General features: G+C 40.4%; 1 protein-coding gene across 11 annotated transcripts in view; it reads left to right on the forward strand.

The window, feature by feature from the left end:
• Positions 1-23578, forward strand: part of CAST (calpastatin) — a 112634-nt gene that overhangs the window by 78321 nt on the left and 10735 nt on the right. For all 11 annotated transcript variants that reach the window (XM_055312811.1, XM_055312809.1, XM_055312816.1 and 8 more), the window contains 13 exons: positions 3292-3375; positions 4533-4580; positions 5713-5808; positions 7666-7761; positions 11506-11607; positions 12132-12215; positions 13552-13602; positions 13760-13831; positions 18455-18553; positions 20154-20261; positions 21734-21823; positions 23017-23061; positions 23485-23577. In XM_055312811.1, coding sequence (XP_055168786.1) covers positions 3292-3375; positions 4533-4580; positions 5713-5808; positions 7666-7761; positions 11506-11607; positions 12132-12215; positions 13552-13602; positions 13760-13831; positions 18455-18553; positions 20154-20261; positions 21734-21823; positions 23017-23061; positions 23485-23577 — 1068 coding nt within the window. The remainder of the gene's footprint in view (positions 1-3291; positions 3376-4532; positions 4581-5712; positions 5809-7665; positions 7762-11505; positions 11608-12131; positions 12216-13551; positions 13603-13759; positions 13832-18454; positions 18554-20153; positions 20262-21733; positions 21824-23016; positions 23062-23484; position 23578) is intronic.

A 23578-nucleotide genomic window follows, 5' to 3' on the forward strand; every position in this document is an offset into this window, starting at 1 on the left:
GGGATAAAAGAGGACAGAAAAAAGAGAATGGCCCCGCCAGCAAGGCAGCATAGTTGGGGAACATGGAAATCCAGCCTGGGGACCCTCAGGGGTGCCAGCCTATCAGCACAGGGAGAGGAGCTGGCAGGTGTTGCTGTCATAATGCTGCTGCTCCGCTGTCACTTCCTGTTCTGAATCACTGAGGAAGGTGAGTCTCAGTGAGACCCCAGCAACTCTCCCTGAGTCTGGGACCGCTCTGGTCCAAGATGGGCCAGTTTCTATCTTCGGCTTTCTTTGAGGGCTCACCGGGCACAGTGTGGCATGACAAGCTTTGTGGAGGCGAACACAAGGGAGCCGGGGAAGCAGTCCTTGTCCTCCAGGACCAAGTAATGTATTGAGAAGAAAAAAAGAAACTTGCATGAAGACACAGTGCAAGATGCACATGTGTTAGAGCAGCCACGTAGACAAGATGTCTCAGGGAGAGGGTGATCCTGGAGGAACCCTGCGGGGGGATCAGGCCAGGTTCAGTGGTGTCCCTCTACCACCAGAGAGCTACGGGGCAGTGAGCCAATGGCACTTACAGATACTTCATGTGATTTACTAAGACAATAATTTGGGGTGGAAAGGTATAAACAGCAATCCCAGGACAGCTTTTTAGTGATTAAAATCAGATAAGTAGAGAGGTGCCTGGGTGGCTCAGTGGGTGAGTTTCTCAGATCGTGATCCCAGGGTCCTGGAATTGAGACCCGCACTGGGATCCCTGCAGAGAACCTGCTTCTCCCTCTACCTATGTCTCTGCCTTTCTCTGTGTCTCTCATGAGTAAATAAATAAAATCTTTTAAAAAAATAGATAAATAGAAGTTAAAAATGTCACATAAAAATAACTTCTTAAGCAGTTGGGATAACTAATTTTGGGATGTGTATACATGTATTCCACTCCCTATGGAAAAAAAAAAAAAACACAAGCAGAAAAGTCCTGAAATTTTAACTGAAAGAACTGTTCTTTTTACTCTTTATATTAGTTTCTACTTTATCGTCTGCAGTTTCCACTAGTTTTCCTTTTTAATTATGTACGAAGTATAAATATTTCCTTAGATCTTACAGTCCTCTGGATTCTTAAGTTGAACTTTTAGTGCCTGATGGTGAATGTAATACTTTCTGGATAGTCTGATGTTTTGATAAGCCTCATAAAGTTTAATATCCTGTAGGAGTCCAGAGCCTCTCCAGGACATTCCATACTAGAGAGGTCTCCGTGGAAAAACTGCATAATGCTTCAGAGAAGACGTCCATGCCTACTTATCATTTTTATAATAGATCATAACATAAAATAAATATTCTATAATGATACCTTACTAATCTTCCCCATTTCTGTGTGTAGTTACCTAATCAGGTGCTGTTTCAATTCAGTAGACATGCCTAGAGTGCAGGCATGTAAAGAACATAAAGATCTAACAGGAATAGAACAGATCTCACTGTGCACATGATCCTCATTGTCCACAAGGCTGGAGAAGACAGTCTGATACAGGAGACCCTTGACTTTCACGAAGCCTGTTTTCCAGATGGAAACCTCACAAATATCTTGAGTTTGGAGAATACCACTACATAATAGGACTTTCTCCATATGCTGCAGTGCAATATAATTAGAAATAAATTTTTTTAAAACAACAACAGAACCTATCATCCCTTAATGAGAATGGTTAACTTATAGAACAATAAAACTGTCATTCTAAACTGTAAGAGAGTGTTGGGCTCACTAAAAGTGCTTAAGATGTTTTAAATTAATCATCTAATCATTCAGTGTAGAATTATAATTCTGAAGTATGGGTGTAGGGGTGGGTTGAGCTGGAATTTTCTAAATGATGCTCCACTTGATACCCAGGAGCCCCTTGTTTTGTGATTTAAATCCATGCCTTGATAGAGGAACCAATTATTACATATCATGGAACTTCCCATCAGTCACCAGTCTTTTAAAATGCAAATGTCATATCCTAGGAGCCAGTGATCTACTATAGAAGTACACTTTCATCTCTAATGCAGTCGGTTTTTCATGGTTCTGTAATCCCGTAAAGTCCTAGTGTTGTTGGAGGAAGTCCTTTTTTATTGCGGCATTATTTATGATAGCCAAATTCTAGAAGCAGCCCAAGTCTCCATCAGTAGAGGAATGGATAAAGAAGATGAGGTATGTGCATACAGTGGATTAAATGGATTAATCAGCCATTAAAAAGAATGAAATCTTGCCATTTGCAACATCATGGATAGTACTAGAGTGTACAGACTTTAGGGAAATAAGTTACTCAGAGAAAGACAAATACCATATGATTTCAGTCATGTGGAATGTAAGAAAACCAAGCACGCAAGCAAACGAAAAGAGTAACAAATGAAGAAACAGACTCTTTAACTGTAGAGAACAAACTGATGGTCACCAGGGGGGAATGGGTGAAATAGGTGATGGGGATTAAGAGTACATATAACATGATAAGCACCAGGTAATGTATAGAACTGTTGAATTGCTATATAGTACACCTGAAGCTAATGTAAACCTATATGTTAATTAGACTGGAATTTTTTAAAATATTTATTCATGAGAGACACAGACAGGCAGAGACATAGGCAGAGGGAGAAGCAGCCTCCCCACAGGGAAGCCCAATGGGGAACTTGATCCCAGGACCCCAGGATCACGCCCTGAGCTACATACAGACGCTCAACCACTGAGCCACCCAGGTGGCCCAATTACACTGGAATTAAAAGAACACTTAAAAAGAAGGGAGTCCTTTCAAAAGAGGCAAAGTGTATTATCCATGGATCAGTCAAGATGTGCCATGAGATGCTCCTCTCGTTTCTGAACTGTGTTTTAACATTCGTGGGAACTAATTGTTTCCTCCCCCTCGATGACTCCTGTGTTGAGTAAGACAGATGAAGGCTATTAAAATAATGACTAACTCGGCCCTGTGCTTACCTGCCTCAAAGGATATTTTATTTGCTTTTCCTTAGTGATCCTTACACGTGTCAGTAGCCCCATTTTGCCACTGAAGGAAGACTCAGTGGCTCCCCACAGTCACAGAGCAGCTGAGCACAGGGCAGGGACACCTCTCCAGGGTTCCTGGCCATCTTGTGACTTGGCCACCGCGGCCTTCCTCACAGCCAGCGCTCACCATGCTCTTGTGCTCTGTAGTTTACAAGGTGCACAGATGCACTTGAATCTGATAGGATCTTCCCCACACCACTCATGAAGTCCAGAAAGCGAGATCCTCTTATTTCACTTGGATTACCAACATTTCTGTGTTTTATTCCCTCCCCCTCCATTTTCATCAGGCAAAAGCCAAAGAAGAGAAACTAAAGAAGTGTGGTGAAGATGAGGAAACTGTCCCATCAGAGTACAGATTAAAACCAGCTACGGTACGTTGTCAGCCGCAGTGCCTAACAGCATAATCCTCCTCTTGCCTCCACATCATGTTTTGTTCGGTCTGACCCAGTTCATATCCATGTAAAACCCCACTCTCTAAAGTTAGTTAAGGGATAGTTTCCTAAGTGGTAACCCTGTGCTCATTCAAATTCACACAAATGCAAGTGTTACAGCTGTCAGTGATGCACGACGTAGGTCCTTAACCTTAAAGCCCAAGGATCAATTCGGGAATATTGTTTTCTAGAACTGGCGTATAGATAAGAGCAGCATAGACCTTTTAAGGGGTAGACGTGAATGTACAACTATTTACCAGTATCCTCAGTTAAGGTGGTTTTATTGTTGTTGGCTTTGGTTTAAAGTGAGGATGGTGGACCGACTCCTATAGTTGTAATTTATCTTTGAAAAAATACACACCAATGCTTGATGGAAGGTTTCTCGGTTTTAGAAAGAGTCTGGATTACACGTCTCCAGAATATGAAAACAGAATTGTAGAAATGAGATTTATCTCTTCACCCTGGGTTGGAGAAAGGAGACTTTTTTTTAATAGCTCAAATCTTTATTCTAATACTTGATAAGAAAAAGAAAAAAAAAGCCTGAAGAGGTATTCATTCAAATATAAGAAATTCACTCAAATATATGTATACAATGGACTCAGCCATTAGAAACGACAAATACCCACCATTTGCTTTGATGTGGATGGACCTGGAGGGTATTATGCTGAGTGAAGTAAGTCAATGGGAGAAGGATAAACATTATATGGTCTCATTCATTTGGGGAATATAAAAATTAGTGAAAGGGAATAAAGGGAAAGGAGAGAAAATGAGTGAAAATATCAGTGAGGGTGACAAAACATGAGAGACTCCTAACTCTGGGAAACGAATAAGGGGTAGTGGAAGGGGAGGTGGGAGGGGGGTGGGGGTGACTGGGTGATGGGCACTGAGGGGGGCACTCGGTGTTATGCTATATGTTGGCAAATTGAACTCCAATAAAAAAAATTTTTTTAAAAATCCACTCAACAAATCACTCAAATATAAGGGAGAAAAAACCAATCTGTCTTCTCATATCCTGGAATTCCCTAAAACAAACTTAATGGGACAAGAAAACGAAATGTTCTATTTCATTCTCAGTTAATTTTCTATCTTATTTTCAGGATAAAGATGGAAAACCTCTATTGCCAGAGCCTGAAGAACAATCCAAGGTTAGAAAATGATTCTTCTGATAATTAACAAAAGCACTGTAAAGTATAAGTTGAGATAATTTAGACAGGATTTCACCGTGGAGACTTTAATGCCAACCTAGTATTGGAGAGAGGGAAACTTGTGATGGCGACACTCCTATCACTGACTCCTTTTCACATATTTTCATGATGATTCCACTCATGAATTATTATGAGAGTGTTACCAGTTTTCTAGGTGACATTCATTGGACTTTAGGAGCTGAAGTCAAGAGAGCCTCAAATTAGATTGTTTGCACTTCAGAGTTTGATTGTAATTGTGATGTCATGATACTCTAATGATTCTATAACTGTTTAAGTTGGTATCAAGCAGCATATTTAGCTGTTAGGATACAATAAGCAGCAACATTTATTAATCACTTACTCTGCCTGACACCGTATCAATTGCCTTTCATACGTTACCTCTTTGGGTGCTTGTTGGATGAAGAAGGTGCTATTATCATTCTCATTTTACATGTGAGGAAACTGAGAGGCAGAGAGGTGATGCAAGTCACCCAAGGTCACACACCTAGAAAATAGCAAGGGCAGTGCCCCAAAACTCAGGCTGTCCGGAACAGAGGCACGGCGTCCCAATCACCTACAGCTATAGATGACTGGTATTAATCAAAATTTCCACAAGCTCTAAATGAATTTCATCTGAAGCAGCTAGGGATAGGAGAACTTTCCTGCCCAGATCCCACACAGTCATGGGAAAGGAGTATATGATCTCTGTCTCCTGAGCTATTCAGAAGGAAGTCATTAGGAAATAGTAAAAAAAAAAAAAAAAAAAAAAAAACCATAAGAAAAAAGCTTTTATACGGATCTTCATTGAAAAGAACTGGCAGTTTTATTTGAACACAATTCTTCAGAAATCGAAGTAAACTTTTGACTAAGCGAATCATTTTTGTGGTACTCAGGTGTCTGGTATTCCTTGGTTGTTGCATGACATTTATCTTACATGGATAAATTTAAAAACATCCCCAATACGAATTTTGGTTTTAGATCCTAAAATATGGCCTAACACATGTTAACAACAACAAAAAAATACTTCTCTATGAAAAACTTGTTTTTAAGAAATATATAGTCCCTTATTAATGTAGTGTTTCTTCTATTACAGCCCCTGAGTGAATCAGAACTCATTGATGAGCTTTCAGAAGATTTTGACCAGCCTAAAAGTAAAGGAAAACAGTCTAAGCCAACTGAAAAAACAGAAGTATGTTTCTCAAAAATAAAGGTCTCTAGTTCTGTGTTTTTTAAAAATATTGTTCCATACTCTTAAGAATGCGAGGCCCAAACTGTTTTAGCATGAAGTTGATAGAGACCCATTATGCCATCTTTTTTTTTTTTACACACAGTTTTCATCTTGACTTTTTCTAGATGTGCTTGCTTTTCCCAAAGAGACCTTGATAGTCTTACACAATTGAAGTCCTATAATTATGCCTTCAGGGGAGCAAGCACAACCGTGCTTTCCTTTCTGTTCATCCTTCTGTAACGGACCTAGTCACAGTTGTCATCACCACTCACCTCAGGACGGCAGGGGCCCCTGTCGGCAGTCTCCGTTAGGTCTCTCCCATATCTCTCTGCCGGAATTACTGTTTCTTAGGTGTCTTGGTAGTCACATCATTCCCCTGCTCCCATTCTCACAACCTCCCCATTCCCCACCGAATAAAAGTCCCTGCTCCTGTGTTCTGGTCCCAGCTGCCTTCCTTACCCCAAGATGTGTCCTCCAAATACTAAACTGTGACAGTAAGTGCTTGTGTGTGTGTGTGTGTGTGTGTGTGTGTGTGTCCTTGACTTTTCTCATGTGGTCCTTCTTTATGGAATAATGTTCCATCCTAATTCCCAACCATCTAAAATGTTAGTCATGCCTTTAAAGCTCTGCTGAAATATGGTCTTTGTCTCCTGCTTTTCCCTTCCCAAACCTTCCCACTTTTCCACACCTTCCCAAGCAGAATACATCACACGCGGGGGTCTGTTCTTTATATATCCCTGTTAAGATAGGGATCCCTGGGTGGCGCAGTGGTTTGGCGCCTGCCTTTGGCCCAGGGCGCAATCCTGGAGACCCGGGATCCAATCCCACGTCAGGCTCCCGGTGCATGGAGCCTGCTTCTCCCTCTGCCTGTGTCTCTGCCTCTCTCTCTCTCTCTGTGACTATCATAAATTAAAAAAAAAATTAAAAAAAAAACTATAAGATATTTATGACAAGCAAGGTGTTAACTGTCTTGGTCTTCACCTCTGACACATATACATAGTTTTAACTAAATAGCAAGTTCCTTGAAAGAAGAGATAGTCCCCTATTAAAGATCATCTTCTGAGCTCCTTACATTAGGATCAACTTCTGTGTCTGGATTAAAAACTGTTTGAAATTTTACTCTTGTGATAAAATAAGATAGTCCAGTTCTCAAATTTTAGTACCAGGATCACCCAAGGGTTTGTTAAAACAGATTGCTGGGCCCCACTTCCAGAATCTCCATAGTAGTAGTTGAATTTGCATTTGTAGCAAGGTCCTGATGCTGCTGGTCCGGGGACCATACTTTGCGAACCCCTGGGATAGTATTACTTCCTTGTGTTTGTACCGTCCTATTTACAATTGATAGGGTGCTCTTAAGTATATAAAAGAGATGGATTTATATATAAAGCATTACATTACATAGTTGGCATATTATTGTATATTCTATGAAAATAATATAAATGATAATAGTTGCTAATTTTTTGAGCTTACAGTGTTCCCAGATAGTTTGCAAAGCACTGGACATGTTTTATCTCATTTAAAGCCTCATGTTGACCCTTGAGATGTAGGTACTATCATTGTTCTCATTTTACAGATGTGGAAACTGAGTCTCAGAGAGGTTAAGTAACCTACCTAAGGTAAGAGGTAAAACCAAGTTGAAATAATGGTAGAAGAGTTATAACATGCCTTGATTTATTCACTGTTCAGCAATCCTTCGGCATTTAAGAAAGTCATGCTCAGAGCAGCATATAATGTAGGACAGTGTATTGTTCGTGTGTTGTTGTGCAGTCTTACTAACCAGTTTTTTCTAAAAACTCTTCGTTGTACTTCTCCCCTCAGGAATCTCAGGCTGCCCCCCTAACTCCTGTGAGCGAGGCTGTGCCTCGGACCTCCATGTGTAGCATACAGTCGGCACCACCCAAACCGCCTACCTTGGTGAGTGATCCTCAGGGCGTGGAGCGATGTCTTGAGAGGGTAATGTTCTTCCTCCCATGTACTTGTTACTGTGTGTTACCACATATTATTTTATTCTAACAAAATAAGGAAATGTTTTAGAGCTGTAGCATCCACTGTTCTTTTGGCTTCGGGGTATGCTACAAATTCAGGCTGGACTTAACTTTTTAATTAAACTGCTGCAAGCTGTGTTTTTCATTCAGCGTCTGAAAGTCTTTCTTCCTCTTCAGCTGTTGTGGGTACTCATGCTCTTTACTTTGCCACATCTTTCAAGCCTACTTGGAGTTCCACGGATAGCCTGCTGTGATCTTTTGTTGACTCTCCTAGTGGAATCATCTGCACCAATATCGTCATGACTTTTCCTCACTCCTGCCTGAAGGGAGGTTGAATCCATTCCTTTCCATTTTCTTCTTGGCCGTTGTATCAAGTGTGGCAGACGCTCATCCACTGACCGTGGATTCATTTCATTTCTGATCAAGTGTGGCAATTCAGTAGTTGAGTAACAGCTGGTGGAGCTGCACTGTGTTACTACAGACTCAGTGCATCTGTACTCTGAATAGTTAACTTGTTGTAGAAGCTTTACAGTATCTTTGTATTAAACTTTCACAAGGACATTATGAATCCTGCGTGATAGATCACCTGTGTTACAGATGAGGGAAATGAAGCTTTGAGTTGGCCTTGAGCAATCCACTTAACTTTTCAGAGCCTCGGTGATATAAATAAGGCTCCTGCTCTGAGCTACCTTAGCATCGAGTGTGGCTATAGCCAGATCTGAAGCTTTTTACAGTACATTTTGGTCTTTCTCATATGGGAAAAGGGCAGGGGGAACAGGGCGAAGGGATCCACCCCTAGGAGGAATTAGGAAATACAGAAGGGAGGGCATGATCATACTGAGAAGGGGGAGTAGCACCGTTTTCCTGGGGAGACCAGTGAGCTAAGGACAGGCCAGCACAAAGGGATAAAGCACATGTTGTACTTGGGTTTAATGCATTTAGTTTCAGTAAAGGGGGTCAAGAAATTGTGGAATGTTTCCTGGGTGCCCTGAAGTGGCTGCTTCCTGCCAAGGACATTCCTGTTGCTAAGGGAAAATCCCTTCAAAGTCCAGGGTCTTTCTTGGGATGCCTGGTGGCTCAGTGGATAAGCATCTGCCTTTGGCTCAGGTCATGATCCCAGGGTTCTGGGATTGAGTCCCCATTAGGCTTCCTGTGTCTCTGCCTCTCTCTTTTTCTCATGAATAAATAAAATCTTAAAAATAATAATGAATTAAAAAAATCTTAAAAAAAAAAAGTCCAGGGTCTCCCTCCTGCCCTACACAGGATTCAACCTCTTTTTTTTGAGGTGTCTGGGCACGCTCCAGAACTTGGACATGGTGGGAATGAAGCCACAGGCCATGGTGGTAAAGACTAGGAGAGGAGGAGAGAATGTGGGATGACACAGTGAAAGAAATAAGAACAGAGGTGGTGAGTGGAATAAAAAAGACAATAGCCAACATTCCAGAGCAGAACTCTGTGACCTAAACATGTGCCCTCTGCCTCCCGTGCCTTTAAGGGTTCCTCTTCCTTTCCCACTTTACCTTGACTGTAGGGCCGCCAAGCATTGATGTTCAGTGCACACAAAAGGGCTCTGTTTTTCCATTCTCTGATGATCTTTTCTGGACATCTGCTCCATCAGCTCTAGGGACCACGGTTGCTAAGATTACCATCACTGAAGTTAGTTGGCATTTCTGGAATTGGGACACCCATGGGTACCAGAAAGAATAGCTGCGGAGTGTGACAAAGGTCACAGAACCCAAGATGGACTCGAGGATTAGTGAGCAAAAAGACACAAAGAGCAGAGGAAGGAGATGAATGTGTGTCCTGTATGGTTCTTGTTCACGTAAAAAGAAAGTTTATTGAGGAAATGCAGAAACATGAGTTCTAGTTGTGAATTTGACAACATGAAATATTACAGATACTGAAGTTTCAGCTCTTAGTCCTGTCTCCAGAGTCCTTCATTCTTTTGTTTCTTATTTTTTTTAAAGATAGTATTTATTTATTTATTCGAGAGTGAGAATGACTAGTGCTAGTGGAGAGGCGGAGGGAGGGAGGGAGGGGGAGAGAGAGAGAGAGAGAGAGAGAGAGAAGCAAGCAGACTCCTTGCTGAATGGGAAGCCCCATGCGGATATGGGGTTCCATCCTAGGATCCCAGGACCATGACCTGAGCTGAAGGCAGACTCCTAACTGCCTGAGTCACCCAGGCGCCCCCAGATTCCTTCATTCTTAAGAGTGCTGTGTCTCCTAACTTTGCTGCTTCTGTTTGGTTTATTTCTTGAGGCCAGGGGAGCAGGCTTAACAGGAAGTTGGAGTTCCTAAAGGATCCTATAGCAGAGAGTAGGAGAAAACTGAGCTCAACATGTGAGCTTGTCTTAGATCAAGCTAGCAATTCCAATTGCTTGGTTAAGACTTTGGTCACTGCATCTCTTGCATTTTAGACCGAATGGCAAACAACTTAGATAAATCAGGGATTTTTGTTGCTCCTGGGAATAAAGTCTATGCAGGTCCAACCACTAGAGGGTGATAAATCGCCTTCCACTCAGGTTCCATACCCTCGTTGGGGATCTCTTTTGCAATGCAGCTAGGCAGAAAAACTTTTCTTATTTATGTTCATGGTTAAGGCATATCCACAGAAAGACACTTTTACTCCAGTAATCAGACATGCACTCCACATGAGGTCATATAATTTTATAGGAATAAACTTCGGAGACTTTGAAATTCAGAAGCAGCTTTCATACTTTGACCAAAAGCTGCAATAAGAAATTCATTGCTACTTCAACCCAATATCTATGAATAGAAAAAAAAAAAAACAGTTTAATGAATAGTACTTATCCTTGTTTTATATGATGCATTCTGTTTTCTATCCTTTCATTTAAAAAAAAAAAGCCCCACCCGTAAACTGTTGAATTGATTTTCATGAACCATTAATGTATGGATCATGACCTGTGGTTTGGGAAAAGTCAGATGGACTACTACCTTTTAGCCCAAACATAGTTTCCCCTTTATTTTTCCTTTGTATCACATATGTTGTCTTCCCCCAGTTTCCTTTTAAATACGAGGATGGTGGGAGCTCACTGCATCACAAAGGAGCACATTTCCTTTTGAACGGTGGGACCCCAAGTGGACCATCCCCATTGTGCCACTCAGGTTGGTCGGACACAGGCAGTCACCTGAGTCAGCATGAAGCCACCTAGACCAGTAGAAGCCACGGGAGGGACACAAGCTTCTGTGTCTCAGCAGAGGCTGTGCTGAGGCCACCACTTCCGGGAAGGGCCAGGCTTATTTCATAGAGCATTGGGAAGAATGTCCTCTCATAGGCCTTTCTGAAAATCTTTCCTGCTCCATCTCTAGAAGGATCACCAAAAAAATCACTTCTTTGCTGGCTTTCTGCTTCCATTCCATGATCTTATTTCCAAACCAAGTCACTGGGTTAGATTATTGGAGTTTCTCAGTCTCAATACATGCTGTACCCACTAAATGCTTACCATAAGAAACATAAGGTCTAATTTTTAACATTTCAGGTTTCTTTGACATGGATTCTAATTCAATTGGTAATCAAATGATTAAAAGATGACATGTACTTCTTATCTAGACCTGAAATAAGGTTGTGCCCTTCTGAATTGTCTGATGTAGTCTCTCTTTTAAAAGGAGTGATTAACCACCTACTTAGTGTATCTACAAATGTGCCTTTTAGGAAGGCATGGTGCCAGATGATGCTGTAGAAGCCTTGGCTGGTAGCCTGGGGAAGAAGGAAGCAGATCCAGGAGATGGAAAGCCTGTGGAAGATAAAGTCAAGGTAATAGTGGCTCAGTCACTTCTAGAAAGTAGCTAACACTGATGATCTACAGTCCCCAAGTAAGTTAGTCACCTTTTTTTTTTTTTTCTACAACACATAACCAACTGGCTGTATCTATTAGGGAACATCCCATCCCCATTTGATAATCTAAACTGGGGTAAGCATCGACGTTGTGCTATAGTAGTGGATGGATAGCGTGCCCCTCAGGTTAGTCAAACACCTGGGCCATGTGCATGCCCTGACTCTCACGTGGGCCGTGTGCATTCCCACTGCCCAGGAGTCTTGGGAGAAGCGGCAGGTGCCCACCCTCCTCTGCATCTCGCCTTTTAGCTCAACGGGTGTAATGGTGGAATCTGAGCCCACGGAAGCAGGGGAGGCTGAGAAAGCTGAGGTTGCTGTGGGAACTCTGTACATTTGGCCATCGTATGCTCTGGCCTAACAGGGGAGTTATCTCAGATGTAGGCACTTAGGCATCCACTTCATGGAGATATATTAATAATGAAAATGGTATAATTTTAATGCAGGAGAAAGCCAAGGAAGAGGATCGTGAAAAACTTGGTGAAAAAGAAGAAACAATTCCTCCTGATTATAGATTAGAAGAGGTCAAGGTAAACATAAAAACCTAAAAAAGGGACACGGAAATAAGCCTGAAATGGAAAGATCTTGTTTTTAGTGTTTCAGATGCCAAATAGTTGGTTAATACTCCGTCGGCATACCGGGTATGACGCTGGAAATTATTCCTCAGTGACCTTTCACTCCTCCCTTAAGTGAAAAACACCTAATGCCTAAGCTACCTAATTTTTTTCTCATTTAATGATATGGTGTGTTACCATGCCAGAAAGAAAGACTAACTTAGACTACCTTTATGTAACTAAGAAAACCAAAATGAGGAATAATTATTTTCTATGGAGAAAAATTTGCAGCTCTTGGATACATTGAAAAAGGAAGGAAGCCTATTTAACATTAAGTAGAATAATGTCTTTATTTTGAAAGTACAGATGGTACTTTCACACAGTGGGGAGACTCCATTATGTATCTGTAGTTGAAGTGCGATCACTTGAACGGGGACACACGCCATGGACCATAGAACAAATGTCAGTCCTCTTCATAAGATGCTCCTACTTACGCTACTTAGGAGAATATTCAACTATATGTATATGTATTTATATGCATTTATATACGACTATGTACATAGGTAGCCTTGCGCCTAGTTATTTTTGTATATGTGGATAAATGGGACTTACCGTTCTTTTATGAACTTTACTAAAAAGCTTCAAATGTTTTAATTGTCCTGTTTCTCAGAAGCGGCACTAAGAGGCATGTGAGGTTTGGCATCATCTCAAGCCATAAGGATGAGCTCCTTAGGGCAAGACTTTTGTGTATCCTGGCTTCTGTGGTATCCACAGTGCTCAGAGTGTCACACAGCATTGATGCATAGGAGTTGGATGTATTGCCTATAAAATTATCTGTTTTTTTAAAGGTTTTATTAATTCATGAGAGACACAGGGAAAGGCAGAGACATAGGCATAAAATTAACCAGTTTTCAGGCAACTTTGGTGAAGACCATCCCCCAAGCACATGAGGGGTGCATCCCTGTGCTCCCGTCATGTCCTGTAAGTTCCCTGTCACAGCACCTTGTGTCACACTGTTTCAGCCACTCACATATTTTTCTGCTGCACTAGTTTGTGGGTTTTTGAGGTCACAAGCTGTGCATGGTTGGTTTTATAGTCCCCATGCCTAGGGCATGCCTGATATGTGAGCTGTTTGTTGACATGAAGTCATTAGAGCATATTCTCTGGTGAGAGACTCTTTTTTTTTTCCTGAAATGATGAATCTGTTTATAATGCACATCAGGTCTAACCTGTAGACGCCTTACACTATGCATAAGGGTTCATACTTTGGATAAATCCCCCAGGATAAATCCTGTTTTTCTCTCCCAAATAGGATAAAGATGGAAAACCACTCCTGCCAAAAGTGCCCAAGGAATCGCTCTTAGTAAGCAAGCCAATTTTCCCTAAGTATATTTTTCTTACTTGGCCCTGATTGTTAATTGTGGAAGGGCGTAACTTTCTTTTTAATAAGTTGATGAGCAATAAATAGTGACATCCTTTGACGAGGTGGCATTTATTGATACGTTTTCTGATTCTTACAGCCCATGAGTGAAGACTTCCTTCTTGATGCTTTGTCCAAGGACTTTGCTGGTTCCTCAAACACTTCACCTCTTGTACGTCTGAAACTCCTGGGTTTATTTCCTTGCTTGTAGGGTGGCAAAAAATAAATGGAAAGTAGTGACTCTGACATTGGAGCTGAGGAAACAGTCACAAAATTAAAGGGCCTCAACCCCACTGTAACCATGAAAAGTGTGTTCTATCATGAAATAGTGTCCCAGGACCGTGGATATTTGCAACACTGTAACTAATTAAACCAATGAGCATGTATTATTTACCAAGTGTACTTACAAAAAGAGAACTTAAAACTGAATTTACCCAAAAGTACATTTCAAGTAACTTTACCTGTTGGTATTTCTACAATTTATCATTTTCCATAATTGTCTCCTAGGAAATTTATCTCTATGTAGACTAGATAGTTCCTCAAAGGGAATTCTGTTCATAAAAATTTCAGGAAATGTTGGGACATGGTAAGCAGGTTTCTCTACTATAGGACTTTTCTAGCTTATTTATATGGAAACTTATTTTAAGTCTGTTGAAGTACCCAGATTGATGTAATTCCAAACTTTTTTTTGTGGGATCTGGGCTATCGATTTACAAGGTTTGTATGTGGACATTGGCATAGACAGTGTATCAGTTGAGCAACAGAATGAGTAGCAATTAGTAAAAATAATTCCTTGAAGTAGCTCAGTTTTGGGACTGGATGAAGCAATAAACCCTTCAAAGAAGGGATTACTAACCAGTGCATGGTTCTCACTTGACCCCTATGAAAGCACCATCTCCAGGCAGTTGCAGCCACTCCATTCCATGACCTTCCCCTCTTCCTCCTCCATACGTAACAGATTACATTACACAGAGGCTCCCGAGTCCTGATTTAGGGAAGAATATAAAGTGAGCAGTATCCCAGGAATGTGGAATCATATCTTCACAGTGATGCAAAACAACAAATTAGGGGGAGCCCGTATTCCCTTCTTCATACCATCTGTATTATTATTATAACAATGAGGATTTTTCTTTTAGAAATTCAAAGAAAATGTAACAGTGAATTTTTATGCCCACCCAAGATGATGTATAGCAGTGGAATGACTTGAGATAAACTATTTTTTTAAAAATTCTAATCTTAGAAAATTAATCTAGCAAAGGGAAAAATTTGTTAGTGTCTATCGTGAACAAAGTAGAAATAACCAATTATGATAAATGAAAAAGGTCAAAGTAAAAAATTATTTGGGGGAGAGTACCAAGAACTTTGGAGGAAAAGCATCATATTCTGACTCATGATTAATGTTCAAATATAAAGGAGTGCCTGCTGTGCAGACCATGTTCTTTGATGACAATAAAACAGAAATTCTATTTAAAAAGAGAAATTTAGGGCAGCCTGGGTGGCTCAGTGGTTGGGCATCTGCCTTTGGCTCAGGTCATGATCCCAGGTCCTGGGATCGAGTCCCACGTCGGGCTCCTTGCATGGAGCCTGTTTCTCCCTCTGCCTATGTCTCTGCCTCTCTCTCTGTGTCTCTCATGAATAAATAAAATCTTTAAAAAAATAAATAAAAATAAAAAGAGAAATTTAGGGGCACCTGAGTGGTTCAGGCAGTTAATTAAGTGTCTGCCTTCTGCTTCGGTCGTGATGCCAGGATCCTAGGATGGAGCCCTGCTCTCTGGCGTTGGCATCCAGCTCCCTGCTCAGCTGGGAGTCTGCATCTCCCTCTGCCTTCCCTTTACTGTCCCCCCTGGTTGTGCTGTCTCGCTCTCTTTCTCTCAAATAAATAAAATCTTAAAGAGAGATTTTGAAACATCCCATCACTAAAATCAATAAGTAAATTTCTAAGAGACTATTTAAAAAATCATGTATAAAACATTTGCAAATCAAAGTCTCTTTTTAAGATGTTAAAGAGAGACAGCAACAGATAACTAGAGTGTGAGCAGGGAGGAGAGGGAGAAGCCAACTCCCTTTGAGCAGGAGCCTGAGGTGGGGCTCAGTCCCAGGATCAGGGGATCATGACCTGGGCCACCCAGGCGCCAGGCAAATCCAAATCTTTGATAAGCAGCCAAAGCAGTATTCATGAGATACATTATCATAAATACCTTCATCAATAATAGAGGAAAAGAGAAATCTGATTAACCAAAGGTTTATTGGATTTTGAATTTCAAAGTTAAGCTATTATTATAAATAAGCTATTATTTTACATTTAAATAAGCTTTTATAAAGTAACCACACAAAAGAAAGTAGCAATTGAGTGTAGTAGATGAAAAGCACAGTCTGAGACTAAACTGGCCCACAATTGCTTGATTTGAAATAACTAAAGTTTTATGAGATTTCAACAACTGTAAAAGAAAAAAAGTCTTATAAATAAAATATGATTAGATTTTAAGATGAGAACATAAATGAGTGTAAGAATCAACATTTGGGTATTGTGAATGGCTAACATTTTTTAAAACATTGGCAGAAATGATACAGAAAAATCTTACCAATAAAATTTAATTTTAAAATTAGACATAAGTAGTACACGATAGCAACTGAATTATTAAAAACCACTATGTGCAATAGTTTTTTTTAAACAATGTGAAGCACACAATTCAAAGCACCTAAACAAAAGAAAAACTGAAGAGATTAGAACTGTTTTCAGACTTTGCTTCCAAGGGAAGTTTAAAATTGACTCTTAAATGTTTAACAGTAGATAGTCCCGTGCGACATATAGTCTCAAAAACTAGCCTACCTAGTTGCTTCTATAAGTAATGATGATTTTAATCTTAAAACTTGATTAATATAGCATTAATAACTAAAGTCACTTAAATCTGTAGATGTATAATTTTTAATAAACAATATAAAAGTATTAAAGTAATTACTTAGCACTGTCAGAAATTAAAGATGTATTTAGTATCAGGGAAACTCCCTATAGCATAGTAGTGTATCCAATAGGAACGATGAATTATGTGTTCATATAAAAGATGTATTTCAAATTTCACATACAGTCACATTTTAAATAAATACCTTTAAAAAGTAGACTGTCCCTTAATGTATTAAAGAGTATTTATTTAACTTCAAGAATCAAATATTCAGAATTAAGCTAGAGGCATTTCCTTTAAAAAACAAAGTATTAAAAGTTGATTTTATTGTTATTTCTGCTTAATAGTATATGAAGAATCGGTAACAGCACATGAAAAAGAAATGACAAGTATGAAAAACGAGTATTTGTGTATTTGTAGATATCCCTAGTTGTAGGTACCACCTTTGTAGATACCACATTGTGCATGCTGGGTACATCAGTAACAGATCGGAAAATATGGTTAGTATGAGATGTCAGAAATTAAAGAAAAGAGCAGGAGATGAACAGAAAAATGAGAACATGAAGAAATTAAAACATTTAAGATAGTTTTACTCCGTGTCCTTAAAGAATCATGACATTTCTCTAGACATTTCATGAGTCAGTTTTTATTTTTTTATGTCAGTTCTTAAACTTAAAATAGCAATAAGGTATCTTATATAATTCAACAAAATTATCCTAAAATGTTTGAAAAGCAAATGCATAAAAACATGAAAAAATACAGAAAAGCATTTTTCAGTATTTTTAAGGAAGATGAGCTGAACTAGATATAAGGTTCGATTTATATGATAATAAATTCAATTCTGATTCAGAATGCAAAGCTATAGGTCAATGGAAAAGATTGAGAAATGAACATATAGGATTTAATGTATTTTTTAAAGGAGAATAAATCTTTATTTCAGAAAGATTCTGACATAATACACTGCTTAACATTAAGAAAAAATAACACTGAAACAACACAGCATATACCAGGTCTAAGGCAGCACTCCCATATCATTATACACCTTGTATCAGAATTAAAAATATATAACCTATCTGGGCAGCCCCAGTGGCTCAGCAGTTTAGCTCTGCCTGTGGCCCAGGGCGTGATCCTGGAGACCGGGGATCGAGTCCCACGTCGGGCTCCCTGCATGGAGCCTGCTTCTCCCTCTGCCTGTGTCTCTGCCTCTCTCTCTATGAATAAATAAATTTTTAAAAAAACTTAAAAAAAATAAAAACATGTAACCTATGTAATTGAGGCAAGGAAGGCCCTGAAAAGCAAGCATGCTCATTCATTGATTTTCACAGAATGAATTTCTAGCAACTCTGGGAGAGGGACGGCAATTTGGCAGGATATAGCCAGCCCCATGAAAAGAACTGCTGTTGGAATTTATGCAGAGCAACTAATTACAAAGAAGAAAGCTGAAAAACTGCAAACACCTAAATGTACACCAAGAAATGTGTAAACAAACCATGCAACTCTAAACCATTAGATTTTTGAACATTGGGAATAATAAATATGAATAGGAATCAGGAGAGATGGTGTGAACTGCAACTATGGAGGAGGAACGGGAATTAAAAATTGCTTTTAAGATTATGTGTTATTTTGCATCCATTTGAAGAGAATAGTAATAAAGCTGTATTAAAAAACTGTATTTAAAGGGCTTAGTCAGTGGAGCATGTGACTCTTGATCTTGGGTTTGTGAGTTCAGGCCCCATGTTGGGTGTTCAGAGATCCCTTAAAATCTTAAAAAAAATAAAATAAAAATTAAATCATGGCATTGCAGACATAGTTTTGTATATATTACTGATATATATATATATATATATATATATATATATATATATATATATATATTGTTTTTTGTTTTACAAAAGGAATTTGAAGAGGCTAACCTTCCTGCTGTCATCTCTGAAGTGGTTTCCCAAACCCCAGCTCCAACCACACACTCTGCTGGCCTACCCCCTGATACTGTGGTAAGCAGCATCTTAGAAATAGGTTTTTGCAGCAGCAACAAGAAGACAGGGAGTAATGGAAATGAAACTAGACAAAATCATTAAGAAGATAAAGCACGTTCTGTTTTAGAAGAGATAAGGCTGGCGATCTTGGGAGATAACAGAATACTGGAAACAATTAAAGTGTTTAGGAAGTATCTTACACACGGTCCAGGATCTTAATAGTATTGTTGTTTTATTGGAATTGAAAAGCAGTAGTGTACATTGTGTATATATTCGAATTACTAGATTTAACAGATTCTTCAGCTTTCCTGATTATTTTCTCCTCCTCTATATTTTTCCTGACACATGCTATAAATACTACCCATTATTGAACCTCAAGTTTATTTTACAGAACTGCTCAGTGTTGGAGCTCTTTCTCCTGAAAATTCAAAAATGTCATGGAAGAGCAGTTTTCCTCCATTCAGAGCAGTAAAACTTTGTCATTTTCATGTTAGCAGTATCAAAACCTCAGCATCGGTACTGTTTTAATTATTTACATGTTCTGAGGCAAGACTGTGGGACCAAAGCCTTCCCAGACTTCCTTGATTAATTTTCTGTGCAGTACCAAATTATACATTATCGAAGCGAGGAGACCACACCACATCAAAGAGATCGCCCTAAACCAGATCCCCATCTCCTCTGGTTGAGAACAAGTGCCTCATTTGCTAGATGGAGATGAAGTAGCTTTAGTGAAGTCAACTAGGCCTACTTTCCTTTTGATGTAGCATCAAAGCTTGCTTCGTGCTGTAGTCGGAGATTCTGAACAAATTTTCATCCTGTTTGGTCAGCCTCGGGATCATCTGAAAATATCCAGAGGCCCAAATGACAAAGCCCAGACTCTGCGTGGGTAGCTCCACTGTTAACAGCTCTAATCCTGGGCTCTAACAAAAACACTTAAAACCAGTAAAACGCCATGTATGTGTGTGTGTGTCCACCCACAAGGACCAAAGTGCCTGTGCACAGAAAGGCAGCATCATTAGTAGCCCAGCCTGCTGGTTGCCCTGCAGTTCAAAAAACTCCCGTGAGGTCCTCCCAGGGTCCTGTCCTGGCTGAGGCGAGGGGTGAGCATCTGCAATCCAAGGCCTGCATGCCTTTCCCAAGTAGGTTTTAAAAGGACACTTTTCCTATCCCGGGTCCCATCAGAAAGTCTAGTTTTAGTTAATATTTCATTTGAAGACCTCAAACTCAGTATAAATCTTTAAAGGAATGCATGAGGGAATCAGGAAATAAGGTGTCATAATTCATGTGTGCTCTTCCCTGAGGAGGACATCAGACTGTCACCAGGAGTGTTGCATACACTGAACCCACCATAAGGCACATTTTCCAGCAAAACAGGCCAGGAACCCCCTATTTTTTGGAGGGACCAGTTTTTTAAATTTTCCTTAGGAGAGGCATCTGGCGGGTAGAGTAGGGTAGACAAGCACATGGGAATGTTGACAGGGAAACATTAGGAGAGGGAGTACCCCTCAAGGGCCTGCCCATCTCCTTATGAGGACCTCATGAGTTTAGGGAAGTCTTCGTGGCAGTGGCAGGGCTGGATTTGGCTAACCAGTGGCTAATTCAGATTGTGACTTCTCAGCAAAGTGACAACAAAGAACTGGATGATGCTTTGGACCAACTTTCTGACAGTCTGGGACAAAGGCAGCCTGATCCAGATGAGAACAAGCCGATAGAGGATAAAGTCAAGGTAAAAAATATATACGTGAAACTTAAGGTTTTTGTAGCCTACACTATCCTATCATGCACATAAGACGGGGAAAAAACCCCACTTCTGACTTGGGAGTTTTAGCAAACAATAGGATCACTGAAGTCTCATTTTTTCCTTTCTCTAAACTTTGTTGAATATATCACCCCAATGGGAACTAACGCTGGGGCACACGTTCAGGCAAATGTCCTGTTGCTGAGACCGGACTTTGTGATGCTGGAAGAGAACAGCTCTGCTTCAGTTTCATGCTCTTCCCACAGTAGCTTTTCTTGGTTTTATCTGCTAATAAGCATGTATGATCTATACGACCCAGAAATGCGTGCCTTTTTTAGGATGACATAGTCTGTGCATGTATAGGAGCAAAGGTTTCCCATCTGTCAGAGGTTTTCCCTAGAAGCCTCCTGAGCCATCCTAACTTGGGGTTCAAACCCCTAAAGTGTTGGGGCAGGAGTCAGCACGGGGTAGAGGCGTGTCCGCAAGGCACACAGTTAGCTCTACACCTTCTGTAGCAGGAGTAGGTGCTTATTCATACTAACGATGTGTAGTACCGAGTGATCCGTTTAGCTTGGAACCAGGAACTAAGTGACCAGCCAGAGGGACATCCCAGGGCATTTCAGAGCATCATTAGTTCTTGATTCTACCCGTTACAGGAACATCAATGTGAACTTGAACTCTATTTGAAAAATGAAGTAATGAGGAAGAAAAATAGAGCCTGTTCCCCCCTGCTCCTGGGAGGTGGGGGGGACTGAATGTCACTGAATCTGTGCAGGGTGATCTAGGCGCTGCTTACCTTATAGCACGTTCTTCTTCCCCCCTCCCCTGCTCAAACAATCAGCACATTTGTTCAGTGTGCTGGTCCTTTAGGGTTGCTTATAAATGTCCAAGTTATAAATACTTCCTCTCTAAATATCAAGGTACAGGGACTTGATCCTTTTATTTAAAGAGTGAAACAGGGCGGCCGGGTGGCTCAGCGGTCTAGCGCCACCCTTAGCTCAGGATGTGATTCTGGGGACCCAGGATCAAGTCCCACATCGGGCTCCCTGCATGGAGCCTGCTTCTCCCTCTGCCTGTGTCTCTGCCCTTCTCTCTCTATCTCTCATGAATAAATAAAATTAAAAAATAAATAAAAATTAAAAAAATAGTGAAACTCCCATCAGGACATTAGATAGTTTATACCATAGGGTTGTATCTCTTTCCATGGTTTCTAAGGATAAATATTTCATCATTTATCTTAAAATACAGGTAGAAATTCACATGTGGATCAACATGTCAAAGCACCTGGGTTTTTTTAGGTTTTCTTTTCCCCCCACCAAGGAGTTGTCAAAGTCATCCATTTTGTTGTTACTTAGAAAATAGACTTTGCCTCAGGAAACTAGAATAAATGCGTAAGGCCGCATTTTAGAAAGGATTGTCTAATTCAAGGAGTAACTATTTTATCTGTTCCATGTTTATAGGAAAGAGCTAAAGCTGAACACAGAGACAAGCTGGGAGAAAGAGACGACACCATCCCCCCTGAATATAGACACCTCTTGGATAACGATGAGGTAAGTGAAGGCAGATGTCTAGGTTAGGCATATAGCACACAGCTGCTTAAATTCAAATCTCCCTTGTGATGAACAGGAGGGGTACACTTTAACCAGAGCATAAAAATATCCCATGATGGAGGGCTTTTAATGTGTCTCTCATGAGCAGCTTGTTTCGGGTTCGGCTGATATTTATTCGAGCCAGTATCATTTGATGTTCACCGTCCTGGGCTCTGTGGTATAAAGAGTGTTCATTCACTCACTGATGCTTACCACGGATTCCAGGGCAGGTGCGCAGAAGAATTCCCGTTGCAAGAAAAGGCTTTAAAAAATAATAGTTGTAATCTGAAGCAGACAAAGGAGCTAGTACTGGCCTAATAGGGTAAATAAATAAGGCCCCTTTATTCCTCTGGACCACCCACACCCCTATTCAGAGTAAAGGGGGGCAAAACTATATTCCTAGTCCCAAGTCCTCTTTCTGTATCTAGATATACCCTGTCAAGTCTTGGGCCGTTTGTCTCTAACACGAAGCCAGTTTTTCTTAGGTCAGCCAGGCTTATACCCTTCCCTTTCGGCTCCTCGTTACGTGTCTGTTCGATGATAAATAATCCTTCCCTGGCCTGTTCAGAGAGAAGCCTAAATTAGGCCTAAATCACATCCTCCCCATTCTGTACTAATTCATTTGGTGGGTTTGAGGACTCCGTGATTTGAAGGGTTTGCTTCGGTGTCTCAGAGAAATCAGTTCCGCTTACGTGCATTCTGTATTCCTGAAGATAGCAGTTCTGGACCCTGCTAGCAGCTTTGCTGCTTTTATTCCATGGGAAAAGCATTATTTAATGTCCTTGCCTGTGTATGTGGGTAAAGTCCCTGACAAGTCATACTTGTAATCCCGGAAAAAAAAAAAAAAATCTAGGCCATCCAGGCCCTTGAAATCCTTCCAAAGTATCATGAGCTTTTATCAATAAGACAGAAAAACACAAATTACGTTTTGTAATAGTCTGAGTAGAAGTCTAACACATGATGGCAGAAAGTTCCTAAAGAATGGTTTCCTTCACTTCTAACCACCAGACTGTAAGGTTTATCACTTACTGCACACCTACACTCCACTGCATCTCAGGCAAGGCATTAGACCATAGCTTCCACAATTGCTGACGACACCTAAGTAAACCTTTACAAACAACTGTGTTTAACCAATAATCTGCCTTGTTCCTAAGGGTAAACCAGGAAAGCCACCTGCCAAGAAAACCAAGGACTCAAAGGTAAACCCCACAGTGGCATGTTTCCTATAAGCAAAGGTTTCCTTTTCATTCTAGCTAAACTTTATTTTGCATTTTAGAAGTCTGAGATTTATTGAATGGCTGCCCCATGTTTGGTACAACGGGAAGGCATGCATATGTGAGTGGGTGGGTGTGATCTCTCTTTTTCAGGCCTCACAGGAGCACATTTAGACCCATTTTTCAGATTGAACTGAGGCTCAATACTCAGCAAACTTGTATAAAGCAAAGTAGTATTGAAGAAAGTAAAGCTGTTAGGATCTTCATGTTTTAATTTAGGAAGAGAATGTCAGCAAAGTCTCCTTTTTTCTTTTAATATCTTATTTTCAGTGCGGTGGAAAAATGTCTCTTAGGGTATATTTTGGCCTGGTGCTCCTTCACTGACCATTATTTCTGTTACTCTCTCAGAAGCCTGAAGATGACAAAGACCCCATCGATGCCCTGTCAGGCGACTTCGACAGCTGTCCTGCACCCACAGAAGCCTCAGAGAACACAGCAGAGG

This window comes from Nyctereutes procyonoides, unplaced genomic scaffold, assembly GCF_905146905.1.
Source record: "Nyctereutes procyonoides isolate TBG_1078 unplaced genomic scaffold, NYPRO_anot_genome, whole genome shotgun sequence".
Taxonomy (NCBI): Eukaryota; Metazoa; Chordata; class Mammalia; order Carnivora; family Canidae; genus Nyctereutes; species Nyctereutes procyonoides.